Source organism: Entamoeba dispar, genomic scaffold (genome assembly GCF_000209125.1).
Source record: "Entamoeba dispar SAW760 scf_1105229462529 genomic scaffold, whole genome shotgun sequence".
NCBI lineage: Eukaryota > Evosea > Mastigamoebida > Endamoebidae > Entamoeba > Entamoeba dispar.
The window spans coordinates 3,226-17,084 of NW_001855238.1; the positions used below are offsets into that span (position 1 = coordinate 3,226).

At 22.8% G+C, this 13,859-nt stretch overlaps 8 protein-coding genes across 8 annotated transcripts in view, besides 31 other annotated features; 4 read left to right on the forward strand and 4 right to left on the reverse strand.

Moving 5' to 3' along the window:
• Positions 1-1,276, forward strand: part of EDI_237290 (chaperone protein DNAK, putative) — a gene marked incomplete at both ends in the record, with an annotated part of 1,776 nt that extends 500 nt beyond the window's left edge. Inside the window, one exon of the mRNA XM_001739889.1 lies at positions 41-1,276. Coding sequence (XP_001739941.1) covers positions 41-1,276 — 1,236 coding nt within the window. The remainder of the gene's footprint in view (positions 1-40) is intronic.
• Positions 1,277-1,466: 190 nt separating this feature from the next.
• Positions 1,467-1,532: a sequence feature (AT_rich).
• A 7-nt stretch (positions 1,533-1,539) lies between these two features.
• Positions 1,540-2,139: a repeat region.
• Positions 2,140-2,630: 491 nt separating this feature from the next.
• Positions 2,631-2,695: a sequence feature (AT_rich).
• A 105-nt stretch (positions 2,696-2,800) lies between these two features.
• Positions 2,801-2,860: a sequence feature (AT_rich).
• EDI_237400 (O-linked N-acetylglucosamine transferase, ogt, putative) lies at positions 2,821-4,125 on the reverse strand (the record flags this gene model as incomplete). The annotated part of the gene is made up of 1 exon (XM_001739890.1): positions 2,821-4,125. The coding sequence occupies one exon, from the start codon at positions 4,123-4,125 to the stop codon at positions 2,821-2,823; it is 1,305 nt and encodes a 434-aa protein (XP_001739942.1).
• A 10-nt stretch (positions 4,126-4,135) lies between these two features.
• Positions 4,136-4,254: a microsatellite.
• A 34-nt stretch (positions 4,255-4,288) lies between these two features.
• Positions 4,289-4,350: a sequence feature (AT_rich).
• Positions 4,351-4,410: 60 nt separating this feature from the next.
• Positions 4,411-4,468: a sequence feature (AT_rich).
• Positions 4,469-4,627: 159 nt separating this feature from the next.
• Positions 4,628-4,657: a sequence feature (AT_rich).
• Positions 4,658-4,699: 42 nt separating this feature from the next.
• Positions 4,700-4,727: a sequence feature (AT_rich).
• Positions 4,721-5,491, reverse strand: EDI_237410 (uncharacterized protein; the record flags this gene model as incomplete). Its single annotated transcript, XM_001739891.1, has 1 exon — positions 4,721-5,491. One exon carries the CDS (start codon positions 5,489-5,491, stop codon positions 4,721-4,723), a length of 771 nt encoding a protein of 256 aa, XP_001739943.1.
• A 124-nt stretch (positions 5,492-5,615) lies between these two features.
• Positions 5,616-5,791: a microsatellite.
• Positions 5,792-6,281: 490 nt separating this feature from the next.
• Positions 6,282-6,316: a sequence feature (AT_rich).
• Positions 6,317-6,618: 302 nt separating this feature from the next.
• Positions 6,619-6,688: a sequence feature (AT_rich).
• A 53-nt stretch (positions 6,689-6,741) lies between these two features.
• Positions 6,742-6,762: a sequence feature (AT_rich).
• A 325-nt stretch (positions 6,763-7,087) lies between these two features.
• Positions 7,088-7,152: a sequence feature (AT_rich).
• Positions 7,151-8,452, forward strand: EDI_237420 (uncharacterized protein; the record flags this gene model as incomplete). Its single annotated transcript, XM_001739892.1, has 1 exon — positions 7,151-8,452. One exon carries the CDS (start codon positions 7,151-7,153, stop codon positions 8,450-8,452), a length of 1,302 nt encoding a protein of 433 aa, XP_001739944.1.
• Positions 7,323-7,369: a sequence feature (AT_rich).
• Positions 7,429-7,505: a microsatellite.
• Positions 7,588-7,615: a sequence feature (AT_rich).
• Positions 8,292-8,327: a sequence feature (AT_rich).
• Positions 8,453-8,524: a sequence feature (AT_rich).
• A 283-nt stretch (positions 8,525-8,807) lies between these two features.
• Positions 8,808-8,895: a microsatellite.
• Positions 8,896-8,968: 73 nt separating this feature from the next.
• On the forward strand, positions 8,969-10,393 carry EDI_237430 (uncharacterized protein; the record flags this gene model as incomplete). Its single annotated transcript, XM_001739893.1, has 2 exons — positions 8,969-9,241; positions 9,422-10,393. 2 exons carry the CDS (start codon positions 8,969-8,971, stop codon positions 10,391-10,393), a joined length of 1,245 nt encoding a protein of 414 aa, XP_001739945.1.
• Positions 9,247-9,420: a sequence feature (AT_rich).
• Positions 10,134-10,195: a sequence feature (AT_rich).
• Positions 10,381-10,433: a sequence feature (AT_rich).
• Positions 10,434-10,472: 39 nt separating this feature from the next.
• Positions 10,473-10,553: a sequence feature (AT_rich).
• Positions 10,549-10,986, reverse strand: EDI_237440 (uncharacterized protein; the record flags this gene model as incomplete). Its single annotated transcript, XM_001739894.1, has 1 exon — positions 10,549-10,986. One exon carries the CDS (start codon positions 10,984-10,986, stop codon positions 10,549-10,551), a length of 438 nt encoding a protein of 145 aa, XP_001739946.1.
• Positions 10,985-11,121: a sequence feature (AT_rich).
• EDI_237450 (uncharacterized protein) lies at positions 11,103-11,734 on the reverse strand (the record flags this gene model as incomplete). Its single annotated transcript, XM_001739895.1, has 2 exons — positions 11,103-11,440; positions 11,521-11,734. The coding sequence occupies 2 exons, from the start codon at positions 11,732-11,734 to the stop codon at positions 11,103-11,105; spliced, it is 552 nt and encodes a 183-aa protein (XP_001739947.1).
• Positions 11,302-11,331: a sequence feature (AT_rich).
• Positions 11,447-11,515: a sequence feature (AT_rich).
• A 52-nt stretch (positions 11,735-11,786) lies between the features above and the next one.
• Positions 11,787-11,916: a sequence feature (AT_rich).
• Positions 11,917-12,164: 248 nt separating this feature from the next.
• Positions 12,165-12,227: a sequence feature (AT_rich).
• Positions 12,228-12,520: 293 nt separating this feature from the next.
• Positions 12,521-12,558: a sequence feature (AT_rich).
• Positions 12,559-12,560: 2 nt separating this feature from the next.
• Positions 12,561-13,856, forward strand: EDI_237460 (uncharacterized protein; the record flags this gene model as incomplete). Its single annotated transcript, XM_001739896.1, has 1 exon — positions 12,561-13,856. The coding sequence occupies one exon, from the start codon at positions 12,561-12,563 to the stop codon at positions 13,854-13,856; it is 1,296 nt and encodes a 431-aa protein (XP_001739948.1).
• Position 13,857: 1 nt separating this feature from the next.
• Positions 13,858-13,859: part of a sequence feature (AT_rich) that runs on past the window's edge.

The window sequence follows — 13,859 nt, forward strand, 5'->3', positions numbered from 1 at the left end:
ATGATACTTAATGATGTATGATATGCACAAGCAGACTAAGCAATGCCCAATATCAAATGTTGTTGTTACTGTTCCAGTTGATTTTAATGATAGACAAAGAGAGGCAACATTATTAGCATGTAAATTAGCAGGAATTAAGAATGTTGAACTTGCTAATGAACCAACAGCGGCTATTGCTGGATATAAAAGAGAAAATCCAAATTCATTAAAAAATGGAGATAAAGTTGTATTAATTGATTTTGGAGGAGGAACATTAGATGTGTCATGTTGTAAAATAGTAAATGATAATATTATTGTAGAATCATCTGGAGGAAATCAAAATTTAGGAGGAAATGATTTTGATAATGTAATGACTGATATTATTAAAGAAAGAATAGAAGACGGTATTCCAGGATATTATGAAAAGAAACAAGGAATGACTCAAAAAGAAAAGATAGCACTCAACAAGAAATTAGTTAGATTAAAGAAAGAATCAGAAAAAATTAAAATTGAATTAAGTGGTAAAACTGACTCTGAATTAGATTTAGAATTTTTATTATCTGATAATAATGATGAGATTCTCATTGAACCTACTATTACAAGAAAAGAATTTGAAGAAGAATGTAAAAGTAGAGGACTATATGAAGAATTTATTAATAAAATAAAACAAGTTACTCAAAAAAAAGGATATAAAAAAGGAAATGTCCAATTAGTATTATTAATTGGTGGAACATGTAAAATGCCAAAAATTATAGATGAAGTTGCTAGTTTATTTGATAGACAAACATTTGCTGATAAGAATTTTAACCCACTTACTGCTGTTGCAAAAGGTGCTGCTTATTTAGCATATTCAAAACAAAGTGAATGTGTTGGTCATAAAATTGTATACGATATTGTTCCAACACCAATTGGAATAGAAATAATAGGAGGAATATTTGAAATACTTATTAAAGAAGGAGAAACACTTCCTACAACGGGAGCCACCAAACAATATTATACAACGAAAGATAACCAAACATCTGCTAAATTTAATATTTATAAAGGATTTGGTAAATACATTAGTTCGATAGGAATGGAATTCATTACTACACTTCGTGTTGATGGAATTCCCAGTGGAAAAGCTGGAGAACAATCATTTGAATTTACAATTAAAGTTAATGAAAATGGAATGATGGAAATTAGTGCTTCTGTTGTTGGAAGTGATATTAAAAAAGATTTAATTGTTAGTGTTGATTTATCTAAAAAAGAAGAAGGTGAAATTGCAAAATTAATGGAACACTTTCAAACATTTTATTAAATGAATAATTCTTAATGGTGTTTTAATTTGTTTCGATACTTTGAATTAAAACAATGACACACTACATAAGACAAAAAATTTAAGGGCTTTGACATTGATCCACTGTGACATTAAATCAGAAAACAGTTATTTGTTTAAAAGAAAGTTACTTCAGTTATTTCAGTTGGTTCGTTAGTTCCTCTAAAATCACAATTTTTTTATTTTTGATAACTTATTTTATCTTTTTATATAAAAACAAAATTTAAAAAGATATTAACTATATGATTACCTCATTTCAACAACAATAATTTGTTTTGGAACAAAACAACTAGGGTGTTGTTTTCCACAAAGTGCATTTAGTTTCCCTTTGTATTCAAATGTCTCTTGATAACAGTATGACTTTATTTTATTATTTTCTTTATAAACAAAAATATCACTAAGACAACCAAATATCCCGCTAAATCCGAATGAAAATAAACTATCATCTGATTGGTTAAATACATAAAATGCATATTGTGGCTCTTCAATATCAAATTTATTCATTTTAGTTAATCTTCCTTTTAGTTTTAATGAAAATAAAAAGGAATTTGTGTCATTTATCCATTCATCAACTTTATCAATTTTAGTATTAATATATCCTCCAAAAAGACTACCTTCTGTATCTTTAATTATAATTGCTAGATGCTCTTTGTTCTTTATTTTTTGATTAAACAATGACGTGTTCTTATTCCAGTCATCAATATTTGAGTCAAATAGTATATTCCTCACCCTTTTTTCTATCCATTCTTCTAGTTGTTTAATAATTTTAAATGTTTCTAATATTTTATTTCTTTGTTTAACTTTAATGCTACTATCATCTAACTCTTTTGTTTTTCTTTCATCTTTCATTTTTGGAATGGTTTCATGTTGAGCTTTAATTCCATTGAAATTATTACCTATAAAATGAATAATTTTTTCATGAATGTCATCTACCTTTTCTTCTTTATTTTCACTTTCTTTAATCTCTTTCTGTTCTTCTTCTGTTAATCTTCTTTCATTTTGATTTGATGTCATCTTTTTTTTTAGTACAAATACTTAATTTCAAGATTATTAAATCTTTCATAAGAAGAAAAATCATAAATTTATTTTAAAGAATGGAAAATAAAAAAAACAAATGACTTTTATTGAAATGAACTAATAAATATCGAATTATTTATTTTTAGTATTTCTGTAAAAAGGTAAATAACAATTTATAAAAGAAATAGAGGAGTAAAATATCGTCAAAAAAGAGATTAAATAATTCTTTTATCCGAACTAAATTCCATTATAATAAACAAAAGAATTTAACAATTTAACAGGTGTTAAACAACTTATGATAAAGAGAGAATAACTCCAGTTAAATTAAAAAATGAAAATAAGAAGTTAATAAAAAGAAATGATAATATTCATAAATAAAAAATTGTTCTAATCACTTCAAAATAAGAAAGAGAATAAATAAATTACTATGTAAACATTTCATAATATTAATAAACAAATTATTGAGATAAATAAGAACACAATACTCTGATTATTAAAGAATTATTAAATCAATAATATATTATAAAATAATAACAAATAAATATTTTAGCTATTTGACAATACTTGAAGAGTGGTTTTGGCTGTTTTTCTTCTAATAAAGAAGAAACAATTAATTCAATTTTATAATCAATTTTAAAAACAGAAGCCTTTTCCAAATATTCAATCGTTTCATTAATTTTATTAAGTTTTAATTCAGTGAATCCAAGTAACTTTAAAACATCGAAATCACCACCGTTATATTTTAAACAGTTCATTAAAATTTTTTCGACTTGAATATAATTTTTTTCTCTAAATAAAACTTGTGCCATTCTATAATGTAATGCAGGGAAAGTACATTTATTATCAGATAAATAAGCGATATTATACTCTTCTTTTGCTTTTATGAAATCTTGTTTTTGATGAGCAATTCTTCCTAAAGTAAAATGTCCATAAATCTTTTCTTGTTCATTTCCATAATTGATTGCAATATTTGCAAATTCTGAAGCTACTTTATAATTATTACATTTCATTGCTGCTTCACAAAGTACTATAGCTGCTGGTGCACATTTATTATCAATCATTAATGCTCTATTAGCTAATTCTAATGCTCTTTTAACTGTTTGTGGAGTTCTAATATCCCAATATATTCTTGAAAGATTTATTAATGCATCAATACAAATAGTATCAAGAACTAATGCACTTTCATAACATCGAATTGCTAATTTAATTTCTTTTTGAGAATAATATATTCTACCAATACCACACCTAATACTTACATTTGTTGGTTGTTTTTTAAGTGCTTGAATAAAATAAGATAATGCAACTCCATCTTTGTGATCTTTTAATTCACATAATGCAAGACCAATTAATGCTGGTGCATAATTTTTATTTAATTCTAATGCACGTTTAAAGTAATCTTTACAAGGTTTTTTAGAATAAAATGCATTAAATCCATAAACACATTCAGTAAATTCATTATCTCCAAATCGTTTTGACTTCTCAAGATATTCATGACATATTTTGTTATTTTGTTCATTTCCTGTATATGCATTTAATGACCCAATAATTAAATAAAAATATCGTTCTATTGATTGACTTAATTGTGTTAATGAACTATTTGTCATTATTTCTAAAAGAAATTTTTGTGCTTCTTCTCTTCTTTGTTCTCTTACTAATGCTGCAACAACTTGAAATGTAGCAATTGGATCTTTTTGAAAATATGATTTTAATTTATGAAATTGAATAGTAATTGGTCTTGGGATTATTACATATCGTGTTGGGTCAATCATTAATTTGATTGGTTCAGGTGCAAATAAGGCAACCAATTCACTCATCTTCAATTGATTTTTGTTATTCTTTTTTTAGTTCTTTTTTAATTTTTATATTAAAAAACTTTTATTATTTTTTCTTTTATTTTTTGTTATTAAAATAATACTAATATACATTTTCTATTTTTGTTGTTAAATACTTTAATATGTTATACAATATCATTAGATGTTATTTAATTTATTTTGTAGTTAATAACTTATTTCAATTAATAAATATATTGTTATATTTTTGAATTTACTTCTTATTAAAAAGAAATTCATATCATTTTGTTTTTATCAATCTTCTTCAAGTAAAATAAAAATACTTTACAATAAAAGAATAGAAATAATTAATTTTTTTTCATTAATTGATTTCTGAAGGAATAAAAGTAATTTTATTTTTGTTAGTTATTTCTTTCTCAGTTCTTTAACTTATTTTAAAGAATATAAATTGTTTGGAGTTGAAATTTTGTCAAAACATACTAAAAGAACTTTAATAAACATCAAACAAATTACCAACATGAATTTGATTATTAATTAAATATACTTTAAAAAAAAAGAAGAAGAATATAATATAAGAACATACTAATTCAATTAAGGCTATAAATTATTTATTTAATTTTTAATAACAAAATGGATAATCACATGGATAAACATAAGAAGGGTTGCAATAAGAAGGATTACAATAAGAAGGATCAACACAAATCTGATAAAGAAGTGGTTCTGAATTTATAATCATTGTTGGTTGAATTACCTGAAGATCTTCAGAATGAACAGATTCAGTATTATTTGTTTGTAAAATATTAAGACCAAGCATTTCATTAAAGAATTGATAATAAGCAGGAATAAATAATTCTTTTTGTTTTTTAACAAATAAACTACAAATATGATTTTGTACTGAAGCACCAATTTCTTCAATTTCTTTTTTAGTATAAACAATACTTGGATTTGGCATAGTTACAGTGTAAATTTTAGGTAATTGAACTGTTTTCTTTGCTTGTTTAGTTTTTCTTTTACCAAAAGAAACTCCATTTTGTTCAGCATATTGAAGTAACCAACTAAAAGAAATAGCTGTTCTATTTAAATCTTTTCTTCTTTTAACTATTTTTAATTGATTAGGTGTCATATCTTCTGTTTTATCTAATTGGAATTGTTGTTCACAAAATTCTTCAATAATTCTACCAAAATTAAGTGGTTGATTATTAAAATATACTTCATTAATAGTAAGGTATTGGAAAGTTTTTTCTGCCATACGTTCTGGTCGTTTTAAATCAAAGCTATATCCATATGAACTTAATATTGCAAGTAGTATTCCTTGTTGAAGAGCTTCAAATGATTTTGATTCTCTTTTCATTTCAGTTAATGTAAGTTTCCCTTCATTTCGAGTATTCATTCTTAAATGATTGAAAGAGTTCAATAAAACCCTTTGTTTAAATAGTTAAATCACTTTATTTTCTTGTCTTATTCTAAAACAACTTTTTAAACTATATTTTCTATTGATTCTTCTAGAAGACGTATTTTCTTGTCTTTTTTTACTTTTTTTATTTTCCTTCTTTTATGTTTTTACGTGGTATTTTTTCTTCACAAATTCTTTTCTCTTTATTTTCTTATGGTAATCTTTTTTTGGGAACAATTCTTTTTTTATTTCTTTTTTCTATTTTTTCATCAATCGATTTTCATTTCTTTTCTTTTTGTCCAATAGTTTGTTGTTTCATATTTTTTATACCGTCTTTTTTGTCGTATAAATAGAACAGTTACTTATTTGGTTTCTGTGTGATCACCAGAAATAAATCGTTGATTTAACCTCTGCAATTACATTTTTCTGTCTGGTTAGTTTAAAGTCTTGAAGATAGATTAAAGTCTTTTGAAATAAATAAACTTTTGTTACTGAATATTTAGTAGTAGTGGTTAAATGAAAGAAACTATAAAAAAGACTTATTATTCTGTTGAGTGTTAATTAATTGTTGAAGAAGATGGCAGTTAATTGTTTATCTCGAATGGTTCATAACAATTTCCTAATGAGTTTATTATTTGGTTTTAAACCAATAACTAAAAAAAAACATATAGGCATTGAAATTTCGTCAAATTTAATCCATATATGAGAGAAGACCAAATTAATATGACATTATAAAACTACTAAAATCAGAAAAAGAACAATACCAAACAATCTTTTTTTTTGTCACATATAAACAATTTTAATATTGTTATTATTTATTTAGTCCTCAATTTAGAATACAGACATTGATAATTTAGAATGATTTAAGAGTATAGAAAAACTGTATATAGATACATTATCAAAAAAGATTATATTCTTATTCTTATTCTATTTCTTTTTTTGTTTTACATAGTCTCATTATTTATATGATATAGATTATTTTCTTGAAAAAATAAAGTTTGTATCTATCATACCTACTTTTGTTATTGATTTTTTTATCAATATTATCAATGGAATTATTAACAATTTAAGGAATAATGTATGGAGAAACAAAATGAACATTTTTTTAACGACAAAACTAACCGAAAATAATTTTTTTTTTGTAAATATTTTCAATTTTACAAAGTAATTAATATATCTTTTAAACAATATAATGGATAATAACGTAATATTTTCAATTATTTAGTCACTTTGTTAATCTACGTCTCTATTAATAAATATTAAAATTACGAATTTAATCATCTTTGATAATTTATTCTTTTTTTGTTAGTGATTAAATGTTTAAATCTACGTTAAATTAAGTACTAAATGAATCTAAATGTCATTCCTAGATTGTGGATTCTTTAGAGTGTTAAATCTAACATTATTCTTTATAAAATAATAGAAACGTTTATGATCAGTTCTAGGTTAGAATTTCTTTTTAATGTATTGATTTTCTATAAGAAAGAAATAAATGAAAGTTTATTTTAGAGAGTGTTTAATCAAATTATATATTTAAGAAGAAGTTTTAAAGAAGAATAAATTGAAAGAAGAAAGATAACAGAGTGTTTCATCTTTTATTATAAGAAAAAAAAAGAAGAAATTTTTAATAAAAATGAACTTTATAAAAATTATTAAATGGAAAAAGATAAATGGAAAGAATTGTTTAGTAAAGATGTAATTGACATAGTTAAAATGAAGAAATTAATATATAAAGAAGGAGTACCAAATGATTCAATAATTCGATCGAATGTATGGAAATTATTACTTGGATATTACACACCAAGAAAAAGAGAATGGGAAGAAATTGAATATAATTGTTTAATACAATATGAAAAATATATAAAAAATATTTATCCAAAATATCCTTCAACAATATTAGATAAAGCATGGATTGAAATATGGAAAACAAAAGAGAATTGTATTGATATATATCCAATAGAAAAGAGTTCATTTGAATTAAATGAAATTGAATTAAAAAGAATACAATTAATAGAAAAAGATATTATAAGAACAATTATTGGAGCACCAATTAATAGAGATGCACCAATTAGACATGATTTAGGATTTAGAAGAATATTATTTATATTATCATTAATTAATGGAGGAGTATCATATGTTCAAGGAATGAATAATTTATGCAATGTATTTTATTCATTATTTGCATCATCTTCTAATCAACCAGATTATAGATTTGTTGAATCACAAACATTTGGTTGTATGTTTCTTCTTATTGATTTAATGAGAAATTGGTTTTTATCATCAAATGATAATCTTCCAAATGGAATTAATGCGTCAATGAAAGAAGTTGATTATTTATTAAAACAAACTGATAAAAAACTTTATAATCAATTTAATTCTAATGGAATAGAAAGTAATTTATATATGTTTAGATGGTTAACATTATTATGTTGTATGGAATTTACATTATTTGAAACATTTATGTATTGGGATTTTTTCTTTATTGATCTTCATAAATTTTTATTATTAAAAGTAGTATGTTGTAGTATAATTCTTTGTTTAAAAAAATTACTTCTTAATAAAGACTTTTCATCAACTCTTAAAATTCTTCAAAATATTCCTTCAATTTCTCATTCAAAAGTTATTAAAAAATCTAAAAAAATTCTTAAAACAATTCTTCATTTTAAAATCTATCCTTTAATTTCTCAAATATCTTCTAATGCTTTTATGCATACTAAAATTTCTTCTTCATATTTAGATTCTTCATTAAATAAACCATTTATTTCAATAAATAATGAAAATTCTTTATCTATAACACAATATAAACAATTAGATAATAATAATTATTTATTTTCTCCTTCTCAATTTAATAATTGTCAACCAATTGAAAAAGAGTTATTGGATCTTCCACAAATTAATAGAAAACATTCAATGGATCAATCTAAAAGAAAAGTAATTAATCTTAAAACAACCAAATAGTATTTTAATTCATTTATTAATGTTCATTCATAATTAAATGTTTTGTTTTTTTTTAAATTTATTTTAAATTATCACTTTCTTCCGTTAGATTTTTCTTTGAACCATTCAACCATTTTATTTTCGATGTTTTTCATTCTTCTACTTGATTAAAAACATCTTTGAACTATCTGTTAATAGTAATAACATTTTATTAAATCTAAAACAAATTTTAATACCTTTTATTCATTTAATTCAATGAATTTAAAAGTAAAAAGAAAGAAAAGGATTAAACAAAAAAGATCATTAAAAAATAAAAAGGTAAATTCATCTTTACTTTTATAATATCAGAATTTGAAAACAATTAAAACTTTCACTTAAAGGAACTAAAAAGAAAGAAGTCTAAAAGAAGACTTAAAAGAATTTAATTAAGAAAAAAAGATAGGAGAAAAGATAAAAAGAGAAAAACACTAAATTCTTTTGAATTTTTATTTTTGGAGAAAGTTGTTGAAAACTGGAACTAACTCAAAAATCAGGTTGATGAGCACTCAAGTTGAAAGTTCCCCCTCAAATAATAGTCAATTACAACAAGATACTAAATCAGAAGAACAAATGTCTATTTACTCTGATAATTCACCAACTACACCAGCACCTTTTTGGTCTGAAGAAGAACAATCATTATTAGATGAAAATATTAAAAAATTAGAAATTACTGAAGATAATTTAAAATCTATTTTTCAAATATCAATGCTTTTTCCAAATAAAACTATTCAACAATTGACAATGCGTGTTCATTGGTTACAAATAAAAGAAGTTTGTTAATATTTTAATATATTATTATATATGATTTATAAAACTAAATATAAATTATTTTAATTATAAAATAATAATAATGAAAATAATTCTTAATAAAATCTTTTACATATTCTTATTTATTATATTTAATGTACTTCTATCTTTCTTTTTTATTATAAAAGAAATTAATTTAAATAGACAATTTCTTGGGAAAATTATTGGAAAACTTTCCAAAGAAAAGAACAACAAACTCCTTTACAATCTCCTAAAGATTCTAATCATTCTTCTCCTCGTTATAAAATGGAAAAATTAAGAAATAGAAAATCTTGTCAATTTATTCCTAAAAAATTATCTGAAGACCAACAACGTAGAAAAAGAAAATCAGTTCCTAATGGTTTAGATGATTCTTCTCCTATTTCTTCACCTGATCTCTTAAAAGTACAATCTAAATATCAACCTCTTAATCATCAAAATCAAACTGATTCTACTCAATCAGATCCTTTAACACAAATACCAGGATTAATTCAATTTAAAGGACCAATGAATTTAAAACACAATAGAGGTTCAGCTCGTTTTATGCAATTATCTTCATTACAAGAAAGAAATGAATTAAATTCTTTTCAATATCAACAACAATCTTCTAATGAACAAATAAAAAGAAGGCCTGGTATTATCAGTGTAATGCAAACTAGTTCTCAACAAAATAATATACCTTTTACTTCAATTCAACAATCTAAAATTATTAATTCATCCCAAATACAACAACCAATAAGATCAATTAATCAAAATCCAATAACAACAACACATATGACTCGCCATCAATCATTACCACAAACATTACAACCACAAGGTCTTATTAATCATTCAATTCCTATAAATTCATTACAACTTAATGTATGTAATCAATCACAATATATTATAAATCAAATAGATAATATATTAAAAGAAAATGAATCAATATTAAAATATATTCAAGAAAGTATTCAACTTAATATAGCTTTAGATCCAAATTATATTAATGCTTTTAGTAAAAATTTACAATCATTACTTTTTCTAACAGATGAATTAGCTAAACCATCTTCTCTTCCATTTTTAAAGTTAGTTCTTTCTATTCCACCATCACTTGCACAACAAATAAATCAATTACAAACAGATTCATATTTACAATAATAAATAATTAATGAAAATAAAAAAAAAAAGAAATAAAATAGGAGAGGAGAGAAGATAATATTGTTAAATACTTCAATTGTATTATTTTATTATTTAAAATTGTTATTTTGTTATTAAATTAAATTATACAAAAACATTTAATAAAAAGAATAATATTATTGTAAATTGTCTAATGGAACAATTAAATTTGTTGCTTTAGTTACTTTAGTTTTATTATATTCTTCAGAAATAATATTTATATTTGTTTGAAGAATTGAACGAAGAAATTGAAGATCAAATTCAGGTTCAACATCATTTTTATTTGATTTAGGAAGAGCAAATATCTCTTTAGTTTGAATTATTTTTGTTTTCTTTTTTATTTCTTTAATATATTGTTGAATGTCATCGATCTGATTTTGAGAATTATTTTGTTTACTTAAATACTGAGCATTTATTTCTTTGATCATTTTACTATTCTCCTCTGTTAGTGGTAATTGTGTATGAATTCTTGATATTGTTGGTGTTTCATTAATAGTTGGTGGTTGTAAATTTTCAACAACTGAAAGAAGTGGTTGATTTTCATCGACTTCTGCATTAGAAGAACAACACCCCATAATTATATTAAAACAATTATTTTCTTTTTAAAGTTCCTTTCAATTTATTCTATTTACTATATTTTATAATATTAAAACTATTTCTTTATAACAAAATAAATAACATTAAACAACAATTAATTTTTAATTAAAATAGTCATTAATAACCTCACTACTGTAGCAAATAATTGACATATAGTTGCACTCAAAGAAAACCAAAATCCCATTTTAGGATTGTGCATGGTATTATCCATAAAATAACGTATATCATCCTTTTCTATTTTATTTACACGAAATATCCATGCTAATAAAATACCAATTTGATATAAACTATACAATATAAAAAATAAACAAATAATAAAATTTGTTCTTCTTAAATGTCCTATTGTTGATGGATAGATTCTTCTAAAATCATATAAGCAAATAAATATTCCTGCAATAAAGTAAATAAGATGTGATACAACAACTAATGCAGCTATTCTTTTAATTTTTGAATATATTTAATTAAATTATAATAGAAAAGAAAAAAAAAGACAAAATAAAATAATTACAAACCTAATTCAGCAAAATTATCAAAGTCTTTATACGATTTAATTTTACTGTGTCCTTGTTCGGTTTTAATATATCCAAATATGTTTAATCGAAATTCTGTATTATCTCTATAAAGATAATTCCATGCCATAGTCATTCCTGTTACAAAAAAAATTAATCCTAATAGGTCTGAAATAAATATTACTAATGATAATGGTTTGACTTCAATAAATTTCATGAACTTCTTTCAGTTCTTTCTTTTTATTTTTCTTTTATTGTCATATATACCGTTAATTTATTTATTAATACAATAATTCATTTAAAAATCTTAAGAAAACAATAGTAATCATTTTTTGTTATTTTACATTTTTATATTCTTCTTTTCAATTTATTTTTTATTTATGATAGTTTTATTATTAACACATCAATGAATACTTTTGTTTCAGAGGTTAGTATATTAATGTATCATACTTGTGATTAGTTGAATAGTTGTTCCTTGACATCAATTAATTTATAAACCATCTATAGTTTCTATAAGGATTATATCTATTATTAGTATAAACATATTAAATTATTGAGAATAGAAGAGAAAATATTTCAATTCTAGTTATTATAAAAATATAACCAACTCTTTTTGTTGAATTATTTGTCTATAAAAGAAGTAGTTCTAATATATTTAAAAAAAAAAGAATTTATCATTAAAAGTTATACAATTAATCATATTATTTTAACAATACCTAAACATACTGATTAACAAATAAATCTATAATTAAAATACATACTAGTATTATTTTTAATGTTACTCAGATATTACATACAGATATTTTATTATCTTTCTATTATACATTTATTGATTCTTGAATATCTTATTCACTTGAATAAAAATAAATATACACAAAGGAACAATTTGAATCTTCATAGAATACTTTGATTTCTTATACAATGTAAATAATAAAAGAAGAATGACTAGAATAAACTTATTTTATTTACTCTTATAACTTAAAATAGATAATTTCAAAAATCGAAATTTTAATTTAAAGAACAAAAAAATATAATTAATAACGATGAGTGAGAGCCACTATAAATCAATTGAATCCATTCAAAAAAATATGAAACTAATTATCAAAGAGTTAAACGAACATAATTCAGATGTAAAGGAAATAGTTCAAATGTCCATATACTCAAAAATGATGGAAACACAACAAGAATACAATGAATATGAAAATGCAATAAAAGAATTGGAAGAAATGATTGAAGGAAAAGAAAATTTATTAACTATTCACAAAAATTCAATAAAACTTCTTACAGAAATACTTTTACAATATCAAAATGAAATTAATTATTTAGAACAAAAAGAAAATGATGAAAAAGAATACTATAACACTTTTATTGACAAACTTATTGAAATAGAAGAAACTAAAAAGAATAACGAAATAAGTACCATTGAACAAAAATACTCTAATATAAAAAATGAATTTGAATTAAAGAAAAAACAAATCATTAATAATCTTAACACAAAAGAAGAAGAAGGTAATGATAAAAAAGAAAATGTCAATGAAAGAAAAAGTATTGAAATAAATGAAAAAGAAGTTACACAACCAATTGAAGTACCAAATGTAATAAACACAAATTCAATTCAAAAAGATATAGATCAATTAATTGAAATTGAAGAAAACTATGACATGTATGATGAAACAAAATTCACTGGATCAGTTACTACAATTATTCCTCCTCAATTTGCTCAATCAAGTTGTAAAGTAGTTGAACCACCACATTCTTTAAATAAATTACCAATTAATCAAAAAGAAAAAGTTATTCATATAAATCCACAAAATATTAAACAGACAGAAGAACAATTTGAAGGAATTAATTATATTGAAAATTGGTGTGGATTAAAAAATCATTTGATTTTATTTGACAGTTCATTACCAAATGGAAATTCAAATGAAACGTTTGTATCGTCAATACTAAATCATTCAAATATTGTAGTATTAGTATTTGATTCATTAGGAAGTGTTTTTGGAGGATATATGAATAAACCAATCCAAACAACTGATTCATTAATTACTGATTCTAATCATTTTCTATTCAGTCTTAAAAAGAAAAACCATCTTCAACCAATACAAATTCTACCTAAAAAAGATAAGTTAGTTGGGATGTACATTCATTCAACAAATAAAAATGAATTATGTTATTTTGGTGATGAAAATTATGGATGGTTATCAATTCAAAAAACAACAATCCCAAAAAGTGTTTGTTGTTCTTTAAATATGGTTTATGAAGTCGACAATTCAATGATTAATGGAAGTGATGGAGAAGGATTTTTAATCGACAGAATCGTTGTTTTAGAAATGAGCTAACAT